At 42.8% G+C, this 20,766-nt stretch overlaps 2 protein-coding genes across 9 annotated transcripts in view; one reads left to right on the top strand and one right to left on the bottom strand.

The window, feature by feature from the left end:
- IDE (insulin degrading enzyme) overlaps positions 1–4,118 on the bottom strand; it is a 57,176-nt gene extending 53,058 nt beyond the window's left edge. The window contains exon 1 of one of the 6 annotated variants that reach the window (XM_035138745.2): positions 3,981–4,118. Coding sequence is in view for 2 of the 6 variants with exons in the window: in XM_035138744.2 (XP_034994635.1) it covers positions 3,249–3,379 (131 nt within the window). In the remaining 4 variants the exon portion in view is untranslated. The other 5 variants (XM_035138746.2, XM_060274849.1, XM_035138744.2 and 2 more) reach the window with 5 other exon arrangements.
- A 117-nt stretch (positions 4,119–4,235) lies between these two features.
- The window catches only part of KIF11 (kinesin family member 11), a 31,552-nt gene continuing 15,021 nt past the window's right edge, over positions 4,236–20,766 (top strand). The window contains exons 1-10 of one of the 3 annotated variants that reach the window (XM_060274847.1): positions 4,236–6,530; positions 10,594–10,660; positions 10,804–12,006; positions 14,505–14,637; positions 16,262–16,359; positions 16,443–16,521; positions 17,560–17,745; positions 17,836–17,960; positions 19,144–19,234; positions 20,087–20,329. In XM_060274847.1, coding sequence (XP_060130830.1) covers positions 11,936–12,006; positions 14,505–14,637; positions 16,262–16,359; positions 16,443–16,521; positions 17,560–17,745; positions 17,836–17,960; positions 19,144–19,234; positions 20,087–20,329 — 1,026 coding nt within the window. In that variant the 5' untranslated portion in view covers positions 4,236–6,530; positions 10,594–10,660; positions 10,804–11,935. The other 2 variants (XM_060274848.1, XM_035138742.2) reach the window with 2 other exon arrangements.

Raw genomic sequence — 20,766 nt, forward strand, 5'->3', positions numbered from 1 at the left:
TCAGCTGTGAGAATGCACATACTGTACGCCCAAGTTCAGGAAGCTTCTAAGCGTTTTGATTTCCTCAGGGGACTCACCCCAGTTGCTATACCTTTTTACTATAAAGTTAGTCATTGTCTTCACCCCTTTGTCTCTTCTTTCCTGTTGCTTGTACCCATTTCTTTGTAATGCCTGCAAGATCCTATTTTCTGTGCTAGGGAAGCTTTCGGGTCACTGTTTTAGAAAGTTAGTTTCATGATTCCATTCATAATTGTCAATTGTATTTAAGATCTGCACTTTTTATGGGACTTTCACATGCTTCCCCCTTTTCTATTGAATAACAATCTCATTTAAGATGGATGTCTGTCTTTTTGAATAAAGCCTTGGTACTGGATCCAGTGCCTAAGTGCCCTGCTTTTAACTTCTCCTTCTCTGATATCCTAGAAGCATCCAATATGGGTCTCTCAGCCCAGGCTGGTTGGACTTAAGGAGAGGGGGTAGTATACTACATTGCAGGGTTGGTTTTATACCCTGCTCAGTAGACAAGATCTGAAAGAACTGGGCCCAGGGATTTGAGGTAGAAGTTCTTGACATCAATGTAGCCCACAACTGTGACACACATTTCAGATTCAATGATACACTGGTACTATAAATCTAATGGGATCAAGAGAAAGTAAAAGAACATAATTTCATACTCTTGACATTAAAATGGAAATACTCTGTTAGCAAACAGGAGCCACAGCCCCAAAAATTTATGTGTTGGGGGGGGGGGGAGTTAAAAAAAACCTCTTTCTAGAGAAGACAGAATTTCTTGTGAATAACAAACAAAGTGAACAAAAGGCTTAACAGTGTAGGATGGGAGCCTGGATGGATGATCTCATTGTATTAGCATTGGCCATGTCCAAACATTCATAGGGTGGATAGAAAATCCAACTACTGTCTATTGCTCCAGCAAAACGAAGCTATCTTCTGTTGTGGGATTCAGCATCTAATTGATCAATGAATTAAACATTGTGCCCAACTGAAAAGGTATCCTCAATTTACCTTTTAAAAAATCACTATTGATAATGTATTTAAAAGTTCAAAGAACATTTTAGAAGTAACATTTCCTCCAGGAAGACACGGAAGGAGGGCTGATATATCAAATCATGTGAAGAACTTTTAATGTGCAAATGTATGCAGATCAACTAAAAATTAAGATTTCTTTAAATGGGAGATAGCCCGACTTCTGGTGTTGTGTATAAGTACATGCATGTGGTGCACACACAGGCAGGAAAGAATAATTAAAGCATATTGATTGTGTTGTTGAAACCTTTGTCCCACTTCTTAAAATTTTTACTGATGCAGTTATGTGGGCCTAAGTCCAACAGAATCAAGGGGTGCATTTATTTCCAACATATATCAAAGTATTAAGTTACCTTTGATGAAAGCTTCTCAGTCATCCTTTAACAATATAGGTTAGCAACAGATTTATATTTAATAAATAGCATCAAATTATTTTTATAATAGTTCGTAATTTCAAAAATCTTGCTACTACATGACACATTCACTGGAAACCTGTACAACCTGATCTTATTTATGTTTAGTGGTAGGCAACTCCCACCAAATTCAATGGAGCTTAATTCCAAGAGCACTTTGTTGCACCTCATCGGACCATTTGACTACATTAACCTAAGCCTATACATTTTCAAAGCTTTGCATGCTTTTGTTCAGCACTGTGGCTGTTCTTCCTCATACAGACCAGTCTGTCAGAAAACAGATGCCCGATATACCTGCAGTATATTGTACTTAAACTATTTAAACTAACTGTTGCCTCATTTGTATTTAAGTATGTTTTCTGAGTACAAGCCAAATCCTACTCTGTTCAATTATGGCATACCTTTTGAATTCAAAATGATTTATGGTGCAATTGTACAGCTGTCTACTAAGAAGTCTTATTGAGTTCAGTGGGGGCTTACTCCCAAGGAAGTGTGTTTAGGCATTGCTGCATATGTGTTCTATGAAGTAAAGCAGTTGTTAAGCAGTGTCAAAACCACAGTTTTGAATGGGTGGGGAGAAAAGCTTCCTTCCTGCGGAACAACTTATAAAGGTGTCTAGTGTGTTCCTAACTTACATAATGTTGAGCTAACATGGTTCCTGATTCTTGCTGTAAGCAAAGTCGTCTGCACTATGTTTTTAAGTCCACATGAAAGCCATGAAAGCATTAAAAGCTTATCCTCTTCTTCAAAGACAACAGGGATCTGATAAACCTGTTACGTACACACTTGCAGGGAAGTTCTTTCCATCAGCCCTGTAGGTAAACAACTAATATTGCCAACTCATGCAAAACAGTCACACTTAAAGAACAGCAACACGATATTGCAAAACCCTCGCCTGCATGCATATATTTTGTGCTCTCGTTTCTGACATCCACACACACTAAGAGAGGAGAAAAGCATTCGTGTACCGACGGCGACACAGTATTTAAAGACGATCGCAGTTTGCGAATAAAAAAAAACCTCGATTTTCCAGTCCCTTCTGCGAAAAAAACAATCTTTCTCTCGAATTTCAGCGATCGTTCGCCGCTTGCTAAGTTCTCCCCTTAGGAAACCGGTTACGACCAATGTGACGTTGAATCCCTCCCATTAAAAACATGACTCCCAGCAAAAAATACAAGGGGTGGGTAGAGGGGTAGGGCAAAGAAAACAACCACCACCGCCAACGAGCGTTATTTGCGCCAGCTGTTTACGACTTACTTGCACCACTACACCCGACTCAATCGCTTGGGGGCTATTTAACAGCCGCATACGACCCCCTTTCTTTCCTACCAGAGTCACTTCGCAGACTCGGAGAAAGAGGCCGCTACACCGCCCCCTCCCCTCAAAGCCAAGCCTCCCTCCTTAAACAGCTCAGTGCCAGAGTCCACGTTCCCTTCCCCCACAGCCTCGCATTAGCGCTGATTCACCCGCTCCCAGGTAGAGGTTCCCCTCCAAAAATAAAAAATAAAAAAATCACACATTTAACCGCCTGTTACGCAACCAGGGCAGAAACCTGGGTTGGGGTGGAGAGAGATATCCCACCCCCAGCCCCCTCCTCGCGCCACCTCAACGGCTTACACAACGGAAAGAGGGAGATGGGCGCACGCACCTCTCCCCCCCACACCCACACCGTTAATACTACTGCTGCTGCTACTACTACTACTACCGGTACTACACTGGCACACAACACCCCCATTTTGGGGCAACGGCGAGCCGCGTGGCGGAGGAGGTGGGGAATGAGAGAGACTATACCCGGAGACGAAGAGCCGCTGTCGCAGCGAAAGCAGGCGAGGCGGAGCGAGAGGCCGGGCGAAGCAGCAGCCCCAAGAGAGCAGCACAGTCCTGCTGAGGAGAGGAATAAGCCGGGGGAACCACTGCCGCATTATATCCCGGCCCTGCCTGTTGTCGCCGGTGCTCAAGCCCGGCCTACCTCTCCGCCGCTCCTCCCTCAGCAGAAGCCGCTTCTGGCCGGCGGAGGCGCCATCTTCTCTGCCCTCGAAGTGTCGCTGCTGCTGCCCTCGCCCACCTCCTCCTCCTCCTCCCTTCAGCCCCGCGCCGAGGCCTGGAAACACTTCTGCTGCTCCTACCTGGGGCCGAGGGGAACCAATTCCCCTTCCTGCGGAGGGACCGCTAAGAGAGAGTCCGGCGGCGGCGGCGGCGGCGGTTGCAGAAGCGACGCGGCGGGAAAGCGCCTGTTGCTGCTGCTGCGGTATTATAAAAGGAGCAAAAGGCCGCCGAGCTGTCTGCTGCTCTCCTCGATCGCGGGGTGGAGGGATTCCCGTTATGGAGAATGATGACAGCCTGGTGTCTAAGACACTCGCCCTTTGCACGCTTTGCTTCGACAGTCGACCCCGTTTTAACTTCCGAGTTAAAAGCATGCACGTGCGAAAGGAACTAGCACATGGGTGGAACGCCCCAGCGCTCTCTCTCTCTCTCTCTCTCTCTCTCTCGTTCCCCAGGGGACCCTCCTAACTATACACTTACCTAGGGGGGGAGCGAGTCTTGCCACCGCACCATCCACTGGATTTTGCTTCCGATTAAAATGGGTTAGGAGACAGCACCACTGGAGCCCGGCATCCTTCCGATTCAGGAAGAACAACGCGATCTGCTGCAGGGGCTGTTGCAGGCGGATGGCTCGCTTGGCACGAGCGTCGGCAGGCAACAGCCTACTAGACGGTTGCACGTATGCGAAATCGGCTGCCCCAGTAATGAAGCAGTTGGAAGGCAGCATCACCTGTCTCCTGTGTGGGATCCCTTTTTAAACAGCCCGATCCGATGCAGATAGGCGCGCCTATGCCTTTTGATTTCGATGGGCTACGCTCTAATATGAGTAGAATCGGTGTAAGAAAAGGGCTTCAGAAATAATCTCTGAAATGGCAACGGTAAAATCAAGCTAAATGATCAAGGCGCACGTTTATTCGGCACAGAGGCAAAAACTAGCGTTGGGCACAAATTTCAGCATCCTAAGAGTTTCTGTTTATTATTACAGTAAAGCAAAGTTCTAGCCCTGTAGTCTGGAATATAGTTTCCTTCCAACTTTCAGGTTTGCCTCTCCCTGAGATTAAAAGCAAAACAAATTATGCAAATAAGTACAAATACCTTGTTTTGAATTTGCATATTCATATACCGGTAACTACTTTTGTGTGGATGAGACCAAATGTCCATCTAGGAGTCTAGTGTTAAATTTCCAGCTATGACTAGCCAGCTACCTTTTTGAAAATTTACAAGCCTAGCATGAAGACAACAGCCTCTTCCTGTTCTTTGTCTCCAGCACCTGGTCATAAAATTCATCCTTTTTTTACAGAATTTTATTGATCTTGGTGTAAAATTCTGGTGTTGGTGGGTTGTTGTTGTTTTTCCCTTTTAAAGCACAAACTATCTGCAAGCTTGTATTTAGGCAAACTTCATAAGAATCTAAGACGAGACTGATGGATCAGGCCAATACCCCTTCCTAGTCCATCATCCTGAAGTATAATGCTGTGATAATGGAGGTAGATCATGAAGATCTCAGGGCATTTCTGCAAGGCAAGAATCTTTGGAAGAATTATACAGGCCTATAAAATCCGTACAAAAGTTCCCATTAATTTTAATTGCAGCTTTCAAGCTTGTTCTGTTTGGCTGATGATGTACAATTTAAAAAAAACACTGTTAATTTCTTCCTCCAAAGTTGTACAGACGACATTTGACATATTTTAATTAGAGTAACATAATTCAGATTTCCAGGAATATTAAACGCATGTGAAATCAGAGAATTGTGGAAGGAAGGACCCTGAGGATCATCTAGTCCAACCCCCTGAAATTGCACAAAAACTGTTTTGTAGTTTAATGGCAGTACTTATGTTCTGCCCTTTCAATAATATCCTCCACCAGTTGCTGAAAAACCAACATTCTTGCAAAGTCCTACTGGTTTTGAGTTTGGGGTGCTTGCTTGTTCTTTTGACTTCCACTTGCCAGTAGGAACAAGGGAACTCTTGTCACAGAAAGAGCTACATTACAATCTATGGAGTACAAATCTTAGAACTTCCAGTACACAGATGTGTGCTCTCTCAATCTCTGTTTCCCTTCTTTTAACAGGAGTGGGCAGAAGGTAGAGTAGGTTCTGGTGGTAAACCTCTGAGTAAACTGAAGTAGTTTGACAAGGAGCACTCAGTTGTTTTAGCAACAATAAAAAAGACTCACCATCCACCACATGCTACTGAAAATGAAGTTGGGAGATAGGGAACGTAACCAGAAAGGGTAACCAGAAGTAGCTTTTTGAGTCAGCTCATTTAAGTTATGGTATTCAAAATGAATTACTGGGCTCCAAATTATTTTATTCTAAATGTGCCACTTTTGCACGTAACTCCACCTGAGTCTATCCTGAGGTTCCAATGAAAACAAAATAGATCAGGGGTAAGCAAACTTTTTCAGCAGGGGGCCGGTCCACTGTCACTCAGACCTTGGGGGGGGGGCGGACTATATTTTGAAGGGGGGGAAATGAATGAATTTCTATGCCCCACAAATAACCCAGAAATGCATTTTAAATAAAAGGACACATTCTACTAATGTAAAAACACGCTGCTTCCATTTAGAAGACGATTGGGCCAGATCCGGCCCCCAGGCCTTAGTTTGCCTCCCCATGAAATAGATCTTGCGAGCCTGCAGGGTGCCTACACCAACAACCTAATGTTCAACGTGTTCCCTGTTGTTGTACCAGACCTGCTCAGTGATTCCAACAAGTCTCGCAACATATTACAGGACTGGGACACCCTGATGGAATACAGCTTGTGTAAACATCCTCATCCGAGGCTAGTTCCTGCTTTACTTGTTTAGAATCTGTAAACATTTCCCTCTTTCCTTGACCTTCCTAGTCCTTCTACCTAAGGGGTGGGGGAAACTTTCCTGGCTGGTGATTCAGAGTCTTCTCTTTCCATCTTTTGCTGGACCAAATTCGACAGGTGGGGGGGACTGTCCTCCTGTCAGTCACCTGGAGTCACTATTATGTGAGGTGATATGGGGTTTTGAAGCCCTACTTGTTGACCCTTCAGGACCAGGGTGAGTTCCCATCATTTATCAGCTGTAGGGAGGGGAGAAACTGCTTTATTTAATCTGGGTCAAAGACCCCTGCTGCACATTTGCGTACACACACAGAGGTTGGGAGCCTCAATGGTAATCCTCTAGAAGCTTCACCTGGGGCAAAAAGCCTGGCTAGCCCCCCTCCCCCCCCCCTAGCTATGGCTCTGCTATATGAGCTCACTTTAAGCTCCCAGTTGAATGCCTTGACCTCAACACCTTGTTGAAAAAAGGCTTCATATTTCTCCCATTTTAAAGTACAAGTATCCTGGAAGTGTGCTCAAAGCATGTAATGTACATATTTTTGCCTTTTGTTTTTCAGATCCTTTTAGACATACTGTATGACATACTCAGTTCCCCGTGAGAGATAGTCAAGGTGAAAAGTAATTAGTAAGAATGTGATTATGTCATGCCAATTATATACACACCCTCCTTTCATTAAGCCTTATACGTAATGATATATATGAGGAAATGCCTAATTGCAATCATGTCAATTACAGCACGCTGCACAAACTACTTGTGCTGTATGCTGTTCTTTGACCAATGGATATCAGTGGATGAATTCCTCTTAAACTGAAGTGCTACATTCATTTAATTCATATCCCACCCTTTTTTTTGAGGAGCTCATGGTGGTGTACATGGTTCTCCCCCTTTCTCATTTAATACCCTAAACAACTCTGTGAGGTAGGCTAGGGTGAGAGGCAGTGATTGGCCCAAGGTCACCCAGTGAGATTCATGGCCGAGTGGGAAACAGAACCCTTGCTCCAGGTCCTAGCCTGACACGCTAACCACTCCACCGCATTGGCAACTCAAACACACACTGGTAGAAAATCAAATACTGATCCCGAAAGGCCAGCAGTAATACAGGCCCTCTGAGTGAGAACCTGTAGCATTTTGGGGAGCCCACTCACCAAGTACCCAAGTGTCCCTGCATCTGCTTTTAAATTATTGTAAGACCGTGATGTTGAGAAAGATTGAGGGCACAAGGAGAAGGGGACGGTAGAGGACGAGATGGATGGACAGTGTTCTCGAAGCTACGAACACGAGTCTGACCAAACTGCGGGAGGCAGTGCAAGACAGGAGTGCCTGGTGTGCTCTGGTCCATGGGGTCACGAAGAGTCGGACACGACTAAACGAGGCACCAAGAGGCTTGGATTTAAGTTTGCTACAAAATATAAATGACCGCAAACCTTGCCAGAGGTTTGGAAGGGATCCCAAATTTGGGGGTTCATAGTTAATAACCCCGTACCCACTCACTTGAGAGAAAGCCTCACTAAAACACAGTGAAGTCACCTGTGCAGAGATAGGCAATAATTTTAAACCACACAATCTTACCTGTCTCCAGTTGTAGTTCAAGTAGGTGGAGAACTGTCTGTGACCTGGCAGATCCTTGCTGCAATATCTTTGTTCACTGGTTATTACTGCCTGCTGTTGTCGGTCATCCACCCATGCCCAAACAAATCTTAGGTGTTTGCATAAACCCAACAAACCAAAGTAGGACAATGAATCTGTATTAACAGGCTGTTAAATATATTCAGAAGCCAGGGCAACAGCTAATTTAAATTTGACCCCGCCATAAAGTCTTGGAATGCCCCGTCTTCTGTGCTCTGCATCTTGCGGAAGATGTTCAAGTGGGAACATCAGAGGCCAAATAAGTTCTGATGAGAGCTACAGTATACCCAAGACAGTGATGCAGCTCCATTTACAGCTGAAATAATATTTTTGTTCCAGATTCTTGGGAGGGAGGGTGCCCTGCCAAAGGCAAGGGGGCTCTTTCTCTGGGATTCATAAGCAAGACAAGGCACAATTGGTGAAGAAAGTCTTAAGATTTTTTTAAAAAAATAAATATTTTATTAGAATTTTCCAAATTAGATAAACACAAAAAAGAAAAGAAAATTATAACAATAACACATTACAAAAAGAATAAAGAAAAAAAGAAGAAAAATAAAATTCCAAAAAAACCACAGACTTAAAAATACTTATTACTTTGTTTGTTCACATTATATATGGGGACTTCCTCGGGTTCCCTTCCCCTGTGTTGCTTTAGCACGTTTATACTTTAGCAAATTCTAACCCATTTTAATCACCTTATATAATCTTAATTTACCCTTTCATTTAACATATTCATAATTTCCACAGTTTATTTATATCCTAATTCTAATCTTGATAAATAACTTTTGCATATTTTTTTAAATATAGCTTAAAATCTTTCCATTCTTCTTCAATCGCTTCCTCTCCCTGGTTGCGGATTCTTCTGGTCATCTCAGCCAGTTCCATAAACTCCATCATCTTCATCTGCCAGTCGTCAATCGTTGGTAGTATATGTGATTTCCAGTTCTTGGCGATTAGAATTCTTGCTGCCGTCGTAGCATACATAAAAAAAGACATATTTTTCTTAGGAATCTCTTTTCCGACAATGCCCACTAGAAATGCTTCTGGTTTCTTACCAAATGTGTTTTTCAACACTTTCTTTAGTTCATTATAAATCTTATTCCAGAAGTCACTTACTAGTGGACACGTCCACCACATGTGGTAAAAGGAACCTTCTTTCTTACATCTCCAACATTTGTTGTCATGATTGTGGTAGATCTTAGCTAACTTTACTGGTGTAAGGTACCATCTATACATCATTTTCATTATGTTTTCTCTTAATAAGCTACACACAGCAAATTTAATATTCTCTTGCCACAATTTTTCCCAATCCTCTATCATAATATTATGACCAACATCCTTTGCCCACAACATCATAACATTTTTTGTTTGTTCATCTTTCGTATGCCACTCAAACAACAATTTATACATTCTGGAAAGTACAGAAAGTCTTAAGATTTATTAAAAAGCAGGCAGATTATACATACTACACCAAGTAAGCAACACCTCCGTTCAGCTGCTGGGAGCTCCACAGGGACAGCAACGGAGAGGACCCCACAGGTAGTCACCAAATGACACAGCACGGCAGGTCTGCACTGACACTCTCCCTGTCTCACAATGATCTTCCTAAATTGGGCTGCATGATTGGTGTTGCAGCTGCCAATAATGCTGCTTCAAGGGATCCTCCCCCAATCACAGCTGTTCTTTCTTACAGGTATTTAGGCTGTGATCCTCCTAAGATGGTATATATCTTCTAAATGTTTAAGCTGGGAAGCAGACAAGTAACATATTTTAGCAAAATAAGTCTGTTTCTAGCCAAAATAAGGCTCACTTGCTGCCTAGGAGAGTGAAGGTCACTGACATGAAGGAGTAATTGTGACAGGCCACTACACCACCTTGATGTACAATATATCTTCTGGTGCATTTCCCGTACAGGGTGTAGCTACTTCTTTTACTTCTTGACTTCATGACACACACACACACACACACACACACACCAAAAAATCTCACCTTCTCTTCATGCCCACAGACTGCATGGTAAAATCATGGTCTTAACACGATCTGCTCTGGAAAAGCAAAAAAGCATAAGATGCAAGGAACAAGCCCTCATGATTTTACATGCAGGTATCACAGTTCCACCGTACAATAACAGGCCACATCCATGCCAGATAAATCCACAGTGGTGCTGGAAAGTTCTGGATCCATCAGTTTCACAGCACAGTCACTGAGTGTAAACTGAGACTAAATCACAAATTTCTGTTTTACTCTAAAAGCCTTTTATAATTTTGTTTAGTAAGGTTTAGATAGCACTAAGAACAACTAGGTGGTTTAGGTAAAATAGTACAAAATATTAATTAAAATAGTGACAAAAACAGTCTTTTAAAATTTAATAATACAATTTTCAAAATTTAAATAGTGTAAAAACAAGTTTTAAAAAACAAATATGTATGATAAAATTACATGTCTGTGTAGTCATTCATAAACAGAAAAGCTTATAGCAAGCATGGAAAACAATATAATTATGCTGCTTGCCTAGTAATTATATTATTGCCTATTATTGCCTAACTTGGCTCATAATTTTGTTACGTTTTGATTGGTCCTAGTGAACTGTCATTAGGTCGTTAAAAATTCTTTGTGTCACTCCCAAGGATACTTAAGAAATGCCTTTTTATAGGCCCCCAAGGTGGTCCTGTCACACCGCAGAGGACAAATGGTTACTTCCAGCAAATGAATCATCCTAGGTGAGTCTCCTCCCTCTGCAGTTTTCTTTTGCTCACAGCAAGGAGGCAGGGAATGGGAACCGTTCGCCTGGTGACTGACTGGACACGTCATATGTAAATAACTACACTCTTTCTCCCTTTCTCTCTCTACTTTTCACAATAAGGAATCCTGCATAGCAACCGTGTAACAGCAGACTCAGGTTGCACCGCTTCAGAGCTACGGTATGTGATAGGCAAGCCGAAAAGGGCAGTGGAAACTACAACTCCCAGCATGCCCTGTTGTCATTAAACTGACGGCGCTTTTAAAAATCCCTAAGCATAGAGATAAACGATTAGAGCAACAGCCAGTAGTTTCCCTATTTGGGGGTTTCTATTTTACTCCGTGAGATGGCTAAAACAGAAGAGTGTCTGTCTGCAGAAGTAATGCTGCGCAGCTTCCGCACAGGAGTACGGAATAACCGAGCGTTTGCTTGGGATCCGATCAAGTGTCCACGCGTGCTAGTCCTGGTGTTATACACGAATATTTTCAGCAGAGATGAGTCTCCCGATTCTTTTTTCCTCTGAAATGTGAGAAATGGTCTTCTTACCGCGGCTCAGTTCTAGAGACTGGAATGCGGTTCACATACATACATACATACATAATTTTTTTCATGCAACGTAAAGACCTGTGCACAAACTCCTGCCTTTTCTAGAAACACTTTGGCACCAAATCGCGTTTTATTTTGTTTTAAAATTAAATCTTGCCACGGGCTTTTGCCGGGCGTGGGGTGGGGTCTCATGGGGTATTAGACTAGGATGGCGTCAGAAGTAGTCCAGAAGTCCTTTCTACAAAACGGTAACGGACTGCTCTTATGTTGGTGGTCTATGTTTCATGTTGATCCTTGCGTCGCCGCATCACGCAGTCAAAAACGTAAGTCCGTTTCCTGGGAGGAAATAATAAACGAAAGGGATGGGAAGTCCCGTGTTGCCCTGCGCGCCTCCTCCCTTCGCGCTGATTGGCCGAGGAGCGAAGCAGCGAGTCGTTCAAAGTAGGCGAGTGTGGAGGTGGAGGCACTTTGGGCGCGCGTCCCGTTTCAAGTGGTAATTCTTGAGATTCGCTGGTCCGAAGCGCTTCTTTCTCCTCAGGGAGCCGGCGGCTCTTTTTCTCCTCTCCGTCTCTCGCGGGCGTTTCGCCCAGCCGGTGGAGCTCGCAAGTGCGGGGACCCCCCTCCCCCAGCCGTTAAAGACTCGAGCGGCTGCCTCCCTTCCCTTCCTCCGCTCCGCCCGGGTCGGGTTCTTGCCTGCGGCGGCCTAAACATGAATTCATCGAGTGCTGGGGGCAAGAAGGACGAGAAGGGCAAAAACATCCAAGTGGTGGTCAGATGCAGGTAAGCGCGGCGGCGGCGGCGGGGACGGGTCCTGCAAAATAGAAACGATAATAAATATGGGGGATTTGCTGCGGAAGCCAAATTAGGCGCCTTTCTCGATCTTGTGCATGTAAGCCTCCCTGACTTCTCACTAGGCTTGATTCCCACCCCCCGCCCCTCGGCAATGGTACCGGTATTGTTGTGGATGCTTCGGATACCGTAGAGATCCTTTTTCCAGGCGTTGGCGGTGGTGAATTTCAAGGAGGTTGGATGCTAAAGGCTGCGGTCCTGGGCGCACTGACTTGGCAGCGCAGTGGGACATCTGAATACGCATAAAGGGTTCTACAAAACACCCAAAAAAGTGTTTTGTAGGTTTGGACAGGAGGTTGGTGGTGGTCCTCGGGTTGGTAGCTGGTCATCTTCCCCGTGGTTGGTCCAGGTCCATCTCCTGTTGATTGCTGGCATTTTTGCGGAGAATTTTCAGCCTCGGTCTGATCCAGCAGTAGGCTTACTTAAATATCTTTAAACAAGAGGGTGTATATTCAGGATCAGTTATACTTTAGCTTAGAAATTACTGGATACTTTGTGGGGAGAAAGCAAGATCCTTGATCTTGCAGGCAGAACCTACACATTTACAGTTTTTATGCATTAAGTTGCGTTGGGATTTGTAGATCCTGTTTCTTCCTTGATGCATTTTTATCATAATGCTGGAATAAGTCTCCAGCTCTTTTTGCTTTGTAAAGTGTGCATACACACGAAAGCTCATACCAATGGCAAACTTAGTTGGTCTCTAAGGTGCTACTGGAAGATTTTTTTTTTTAAAAAAAAATGTTTTAAATTTCGTATGTCAGTCCTAAGGATGGCTGATGTGTGGCCAACACATGTTCCTCCGGATGTTATTAGATTCCAGCTCCTATCAGACCTATCAGCATAGGGGCCAAGTGGTCTTCAGCCCCTCGATAAAATATTTGATGGGCCAGCCCCACCCCCAGACATTACCATTCAAATGCTGTATGCACCTCAACATGTGATTGCTTATGCCAGGTGCAGCTTACCTGTCCTCTCCCCCAATATTTTATTAAAGTTGGCACCCCTGCCAGCTAGCATGGTCAGTGGACAAGGATAATGGGAGCTGAAATTAAACAGCCTGCTGTAGATAGTGTTGATGACTGTCTTACATTATCAGCTTAAAAAAGAAAAAAAGCATTGTGCCTCTTTTGTTATGCCATCTTTTATTCCCTCGAGGTATAAGTAGTGCATGTCAATAGAAAAGCTATCTGTTCATTAAGAACAAGGTGAAAGAGATGAGATGAGTCATTTTTTTCTAGCTTGACAATCTTCAGCACTTAAGTTTCCATTATCTGATTGCTTGTGACAATTTACTTCCAAGTATAGTGTAAATATGCTTACCTATAACATTTAAATCAAATTGTATGCTTGATATTTTCTTAATCATATATTTCAGTCATAATACTTCTGTTGTGGGACAGGCTGAGATACTGATTCATCGCCTAAATGCATAGCATACCTTTTAGTTATCCTCTCTAAATATAGCCCCAGTAAACATGCTGTATTGAATCTCAGTGGATTGGCATTGGAAAACTTTCCACAATTCCAGATTTTCCTAGAATCCCACATCACTGTAGGTGATTTAGTCCAACATTTCCCCATTTTTATTGTGTGCAATTGACATTTCTTAAACTTGTCAAAGCTAATTCAGCAAAACCAAATTTCAGCATAAAACCTGCATATATTGTGTTCATAATTCAGTGTTCAAGGTGTTAGTGCTGAAGGCCGCTCCCTGCAAGGCCTTTTCTACCTGGCCTAGGTGGAAAGGGCCCAGGCTCACCCTGCCCTATTTCAGGGACTCCTGGGAGACTGGGGGGGTCACTGCCTGGTTGTGAGTCCTGAAGAGCCCAGCCTCACTGGAACAAACTGGGGTTGGGGCAAATGTCAAAAATGCTTTCAAATGTTTCAAATAGTTTTTAATTTGTCATGTTTTAAATTTTGGTTTTATGGTCTACTTTTTGCTCTGTTGGGATTAATGTTTTGTTGGACCTGGGGATTAGTTTAATTTTTCGTATAACTGAATTGTTTTTGTTTTATTTTTTAATTAGTTTCTATTTTATAAAGTTTGTATTCTGTTCTTAAGGGTCAGGGCCTCATTACACCAGTCCTGAAAGACCTACATTGGCTCCCAGTACATTTCCGAGCACAATTCAAAGCGTTGGTGCTGACCTTTAAAGCCCTAAACGGCCTCGGTCCAGTATACCTGAAGGAGTGTCTCTACCCCCATTCAGCCCAGATACTGAGGTCCAGCTCTGAGGGCCTTCTTGGTAGTGGCACGCACCCTGTGGGATGTCCTTCCATCAGATGTCAAGGAGATAAAGAACTACACAACATTTAGAAGACATCTGAAAGTAGCACACCCACTGTCTACAATCTTGTCAACCTTGTTTGCTTGTAGCTAGACTAGTGCATATGCAATTTGAGATCAACTCTTTTACCGTTTTTTTAAGGCCCTTCAATGCAGCTGAGCGCAAATCTAACTCCCATTCTGTGGTGGAGTGTGAAAATGGAAGGAAAGAAATTTCAGTTCGCACTGGAGGGGTGATGGATAAAACAACGAAGAAAACGTACACATTTGACATGGTAAGTATCAATATTTTGTTGGCTTCCTAGCGTATCTTACTGGTTTTGAGAATATAGGGCAGTAATCATAGCTCAGAATAGAGCATATTCTTGGTATGCAAAAGAGTCCAGGTTTGATCCCTGACATTGGGATACGGTACAATTGGTTGGACAGTCCTTTGCCTTAAGACCCTAAGCTAAGGATTCATTTCCAATCTGAATAGATACTAGGCAAGGTAATACTAGGACCAGATGGGCATATCTAATTTGAACATAATGTAACAATTTGATTTAGTGTTGCCTACCTTGGCCCTTGTGTGTTTCCCATCTGTTCTACTCTACTAGTACGGCTGTGAAAAGGAGATCAGAAGCTTTTGTTCCATTTTTAAACTGTGAAACTGAAGTTAGTCTTAAGTTAACCAAGCCATAACCATAAACTTCAGTTTGAAGTTGGCTCCTCTCTAAACTATAGTTAAGACTCATGATTTATTTGGGTTCAGACATGATCATAAGCCACACTTAGTGAAAAATGGAGGCAACAGTTTCCAGCACAGTTGCACCAGAGGAAGAAAATGTGAGAAGCATATGAGGCTGATGCTCATTCACAGAACACTGAGCCCTAAGTGAGCGTCACATCTGAATGAGCATACTTCTTGAGCTAATATGCGGCACTTTCTATTGTGGAATAATATATATTGAACTAGTCTTTTACGCTGGGAATAATTAAGAGGTAGGTGGGAGTCTCTTGCCATGTAGCAGGTAACCTATCTGATCAGCCTTATTTAAGTTGCCTATAGAAATGTCCATAGAAAGTGGGTACAGTATTTATTTCAGATACGTGGGGGAGAGGATGGCTTCCTAGCACAGCCTTGTAAACAAGCCCAAAATGTGCTTAGCCTACCTGGACTGCAGGAAGATGGATGGCTCACTCCATCTCCCCTCTGCCAGCATACGTACTGATTGGGGAAGAAAAGTATTTCCTCCCACTCCCTTCCCCATGCCTACTACGGTATAGAAAGCAAGAGAACAGATGTGTGATCTGTTCCCCCTTCACCATCTTGCTCACATGTCTGCATGGAATTACTGGTAGCCAGTGCCTACTAAGCTAAAGGTTAAATACGAAACCTCAGCTTTATTTTAGAAAAGTCCTAGATTCTCCAAAACACCCATTTCCTTGAAAACCTTTGATTTGGCCAACATCTTTCCTAAACAATGGGTGCTTACCATCAAAGTCATTTAAAACAAACTTTAATAAGGAAAAGTTCCTTTTATTACTTTCTTTTCACATCTTTTCTTCAGGTAACTCAAGGTTGTGACCGGCCCAATGTCACCCAGTGGGTTTTATGGCTGAGTGGGAATTTTAATCCTGGTCTTCCAGGTGCTTGTTCAACACTAACTACTATACCACCACACTGACTGTGCTACACCACAAAAATTTCCCTTGATTGGAAAACTATTGGAACTTCTACCACTCTTCTTGGGGGGAAGCAGGTGCAAATGGCATGAGATAACAGGCTGGGAGATGAGAATCTGTAGATAAATCAGAATATAATTCTGACACTGGTGAAATTATGTGGCAAGTTGGATAGTTCCTGTTTCATAACTGAAAAACGTGTAGCAATGATGCCTTGTATGAACTCTGCAGGTTTTTGGAGCTCAGGCTAAACAAATTGATGTGTACCGGAGTGTTGTGTGTCCAATTTTGAATGAAGTTCTTTTGGGTTACAACTGTACAGTGTTTGCGTGAGTATCATTTTTATTTTTCTTCTAACTCCATCTACAGTATATCTGTTCCTGAAGTTAACATTCCAAATTCCTTTGTACAGCTATGGTCAAACAGGAACAGGAAAGACCTTCACTATGGAAGGGGAGAGATCACCTAATGAAGAATACACATGGGAAGAGGTAAAATATGAGGAATTAACAAACAGCAGAATCCTATGCTTGTGTATTTGGAAGGGAGTCTTCCTGGAAAATACACACCCCTCTCCGAGCGATGCAAGATTCTAGGCACTTATGTTTCCTTTTGGAATGAGGCATAGTGGAGACTCTGGTGATATATGGTTTATTTACACATACAGGAACCTGAGGGGGTTCCTAGCATTACCACCCAAATAAAGTCTTGCTTCTCTCATAGCCACAGTTTTGGATTCCAGCAAAAATCAAACTCTGACTCTCTCCAGCTTGCTGCTTTAGGTCTAGGTCACATCACTGAGATTCAGGCCTTTTGTATTTCAAATTAACCAGGGAAGGAGGCACACACATTTGCCCTCTGACACAGCTTCCCTTTGTTCCCTTAACAGCTCATACTTAGCAGGCCATTACCAGGCTGGCCTGGCTATTCCTGCAATTGCATAGCTGCCAAGTTTTCCCTTTTCTTGCGAGGAAGCCTATTCAGCATAAGGGAAAATCCCTTAAAAAAAGGGATAACTTGGCAGCTATGCAATTGAATTGTGATGGATCCAGGAATTGGATGTGGGGCTCAGGAATATAGCCTAACCACCTCAAAATCATAACATTTTCAGTGTCTCCAGCATAAAACTATATATAATGGATTGTATTAGACACACTTGCATTTTAAAGATGTATGCTCATGCTAGCATTCTAGTGTCAGATTCCTAAACTCCAAAAAGAAAACTACAGTGGTACCTTGGTTTAAGTACACAATTGGTTCCGGAAGTATGTACTTAACCTGAAGCAAACTTTTCCATTGAAAGTAATGGAAAGTAGATTAATCCTTTCCAGACAGTCCATGGAGTACTTAAACTGAAGCGTACTTAACCTGAAGCGAACTTTCCCATTGAAAGTAATGGAAAGTGGATTAATCCGTTCCAGACGGGTCCGTGGAGTACTTAAAACTGGTACTCAAACCGAAGCGTACTTAAACTGAGGTATGACTGTAGTTCATGCTAATATGCTTTGTTTCTTTACTTTTAATTATAGGATCCATTAGCTGGTATAATTCCCCGTACACTTCATCAAATATTTGAAAAGCTTGCTGAAAGTGGTACAGAATTTTCTGTGAAAGTATCTCTGTTGGAAATCTACAATGAGGAGCTTTTTGATCTATTGAATCCCTCTCCAGATGTTGGGGAAAAGCTGCAAATGTTTGATGACCCACGGAACAAGGTAAAAACAACAACCCAGAAACTGATTTGGCTTCTCCTGAATGCTGTGGGATTTAAAATTACTTGCTAACCTAGCATTTTGTTATGACAGAGAGGTGTCATAATCAAGGGTTTGGAAGAGATAACGGTACATAACAAGGATGAAGTTTATCAGATTTTAGAAAGGGGAGCAGCCAAAAGAACCACTGCAGCTACTTTAATGAACCAGTATTCCAGGTAAGAAACATGTCTTTCTCTTGTCTTGTTCATTCATGGTATTGGTAAATAAAAGAAAAACACCTAGCTAGCTCAGTTGGTTAGAGCATGGATCAAATGCCAGATTTGATCGTGTTATGGGACAGCTGCATATTCCTGCATTGCAGGACTAGATGATCCTCAGGTCCCTTCCAACTCTACAGTTCTATGATTCTAATATGTAAGAATTATATCCAATAGTTCCCTTAGGCAAGCCCCCCAGATGTTTTGGATTATGAGCTCCTTGTTTGCTGCAGGCTTCATTAAACACATTGCTCCAGTTACCTCCACCTTTGGAGGTTATTCATTTATAGGGTTTACAATAAGCACCCAGAGCAGGTTACAACAATATAACATACAATTATTTATTTTATTCATTTTTATTTCGTAAGTTTATGTACTCCCTTGTCCTCCAAGGAAAATATATTTGATTTTGAATTCCATGGAATGCAAATTATAATACAATAAAATTCCACATAAGAAATAAAAGAAGCAATAAAAATACAGTTATAGGGCATTTAGCACAGTGCATTGCAGTTGCTACAGCAGGGAGAACAATCAAGTACTCCACTACTTAGTGTTACATCTGTCTTATTTGGTTGAGTTTTTGTAGAAAATAATATAGGAAGTTGTGTTTGTTATGAAATTTAAACTGAGTAACTGCGCTGCAGAAAGCATGCTGAGGAGACTACACATTCTGAGCATAATTAAGCGAATGCAAAATAAATCTAACAGTTTAAATCTAACAGTTTGAATCAGGCCTTCTGCCCACTTACATGGAAGAATGCATTGGAGGCAGGAAGCCAGCAGGTGGCGCCAGAGCCACCAGCACAGAATACTTCCTGCAGTCCTACTTGCAATAATAAACAAAAGGCTTTATTAATGAAGCTTTGTGAAAGAGAAGGTGCTGTACTGTAGCTGGGAGATTTGCAGAGTTTGGAAAATACAGTGGTGGAACAATTCTGTCCTGCTGTTTGTGGCAGCACATATTCTAAGTTAAAGAAAATCTGTGAAATGAGCCAATTTAGCTTCTACTTTGAGTTGACTTGATGTAAGTGAATGCTGGGCCTCTGTGTGTGTGTGAGAGAGAGTGTGTGTGTGAGTGTGAGTGAGTATTTTAATGTGCACTGGAATATTTATCTGAAATTCTTCACTCCATTTGCAGTCGCTCCCATTCGGTGTTCTCTGTCACGCTACACATGAAAGAAACAACAACGGATGGTGAAGAGCTTGTTAAAATTGGGAAGCTAAACTTGGTAGGTGCCCATCCTTGGGATTAACCCATGAAGAGATTATGTATAGGAGCAACAAAAAATGAGTCATGGGGGTGGGGGACACAGTGCTGCTTTGAAAACTGAAAATTCTTACTGAATGTTTTAACAAAGTGATCTGCTTAAAATGCATGTCTTAAGAGACCATAGGTGCTAGGCCAATGCACCAGACTTGCCCAAGGCCTGAATCCAGAGCCAAATGGAGCATATTAAGAGAGCCTCCGATAAGTCGGGCACAAAAATCACTACTGATTGCTGCGAGTTTGGTTGGATGGGCCCAGAATGATCTGTGGGTGTCAAGGAATGGGCAGGACATCAGGCAGGAAGGAGAGGCAAGCAAGGTGGAAAAACCATGGGGAAAGAGCCAAGACTTCTCCGATCAGTGGCTGCATCTTCATGGGAGAAGGTAGACTGAATGCTGCAGCTCTCCTTCTGCCTGGCACCCCTCAGGATCCATGCCACACAGCTGTTGAGCAGCAGCATCCATCTTGTGGCATGTGGATGCCGCACAGAATTGGATGTGCCAGCTGGTAAGCAGCAGGGTGTTCTCTTGTGTGTTGCCATTGCATCCCTTTGCTCTAGTTTGAAACCTATTTTAAATTTGTGTGTTAAAATTGGGTCTTAAAACCATTAGTTCTGCCCCTGGAATTGTTTTGGGAGCAGAAGACAGATCGGGGATCTGCACGCACCCCTAGCATGTAGCACCGGAGAGTTTGGCTTATTGCAAAATGTAGGTCATTCTTTACCTACTTGCATTGTCTTTATTGTACAATTTGAAAGTTAGGTCTCACCTATGATTGTAACAGCTTATTAACCTAGACACGGTCTTGCTTCCAGGTTGATTTGGCAGGAAGTGAGAATATTGGTCGTTCTGGAGCAGTTGACAAAAGAGCTCGAGAAGCCGGAACTATCAACCAGTCCCTATTGACTCTGGGAAGAGTCATTACCGCACTTGTTGAAAGAACCCCTCACGTTCCATACAGAGAATCTAAGCTCACTAGAATCCTGCAGGATTCCCTTGGAGGGCGCACAAAAACTTCCATAATTGCTACTGTTTCTCCAGCATCGAGCAATCTTGAGGTAAGGTGCTTGCCTTCAAACTCTGTTGGTGGCTGAAAAGAACCTTGTTTCAAAGATAACTTTGAGTGATTGGGTGGCCTTCCAAGACCTCATCACAGGACTCCTAACCTATTCTAGGGAAACTGTGTATGCCACAGGGGAAGGATTGGGGCATGCTAATCTAAGCTTTCCTACAGCATTGGAAAACTGGCTCAGAACATATTGATTGCTGTGGATTATAAGAGATAGGATGCTGGTAAAGCTACAGTGTTTAGTTGATTAAGGAGCTACATTAACTTGAAAATTCTCAATTAAGTAAGGTTCCATCTCTATTGAGCAGCAGGCTTAAAAAAGAATACAAAAAATGAACTATCACACAAGTTTATCACTATATTAGAAAATGATGATAACGATTTCTACCAACTTCTCTGACACAAGCAGGAATGCCGCCTCCAAGA

The sequence above is a fragment of the Zootoca vivipara genome, chromosome 5, assembly GCF_963506605.1.
Source record: "Zootoca vivipara chromosome 5, rZooViv1.1, whole genome shotgun sequence".
Lineage (NCBI taxonomy): Eukaryota > Metazoa > Chordata > Lepidosauria > Squamata > Lacertidae > Zootoca > Zootoca vivipara.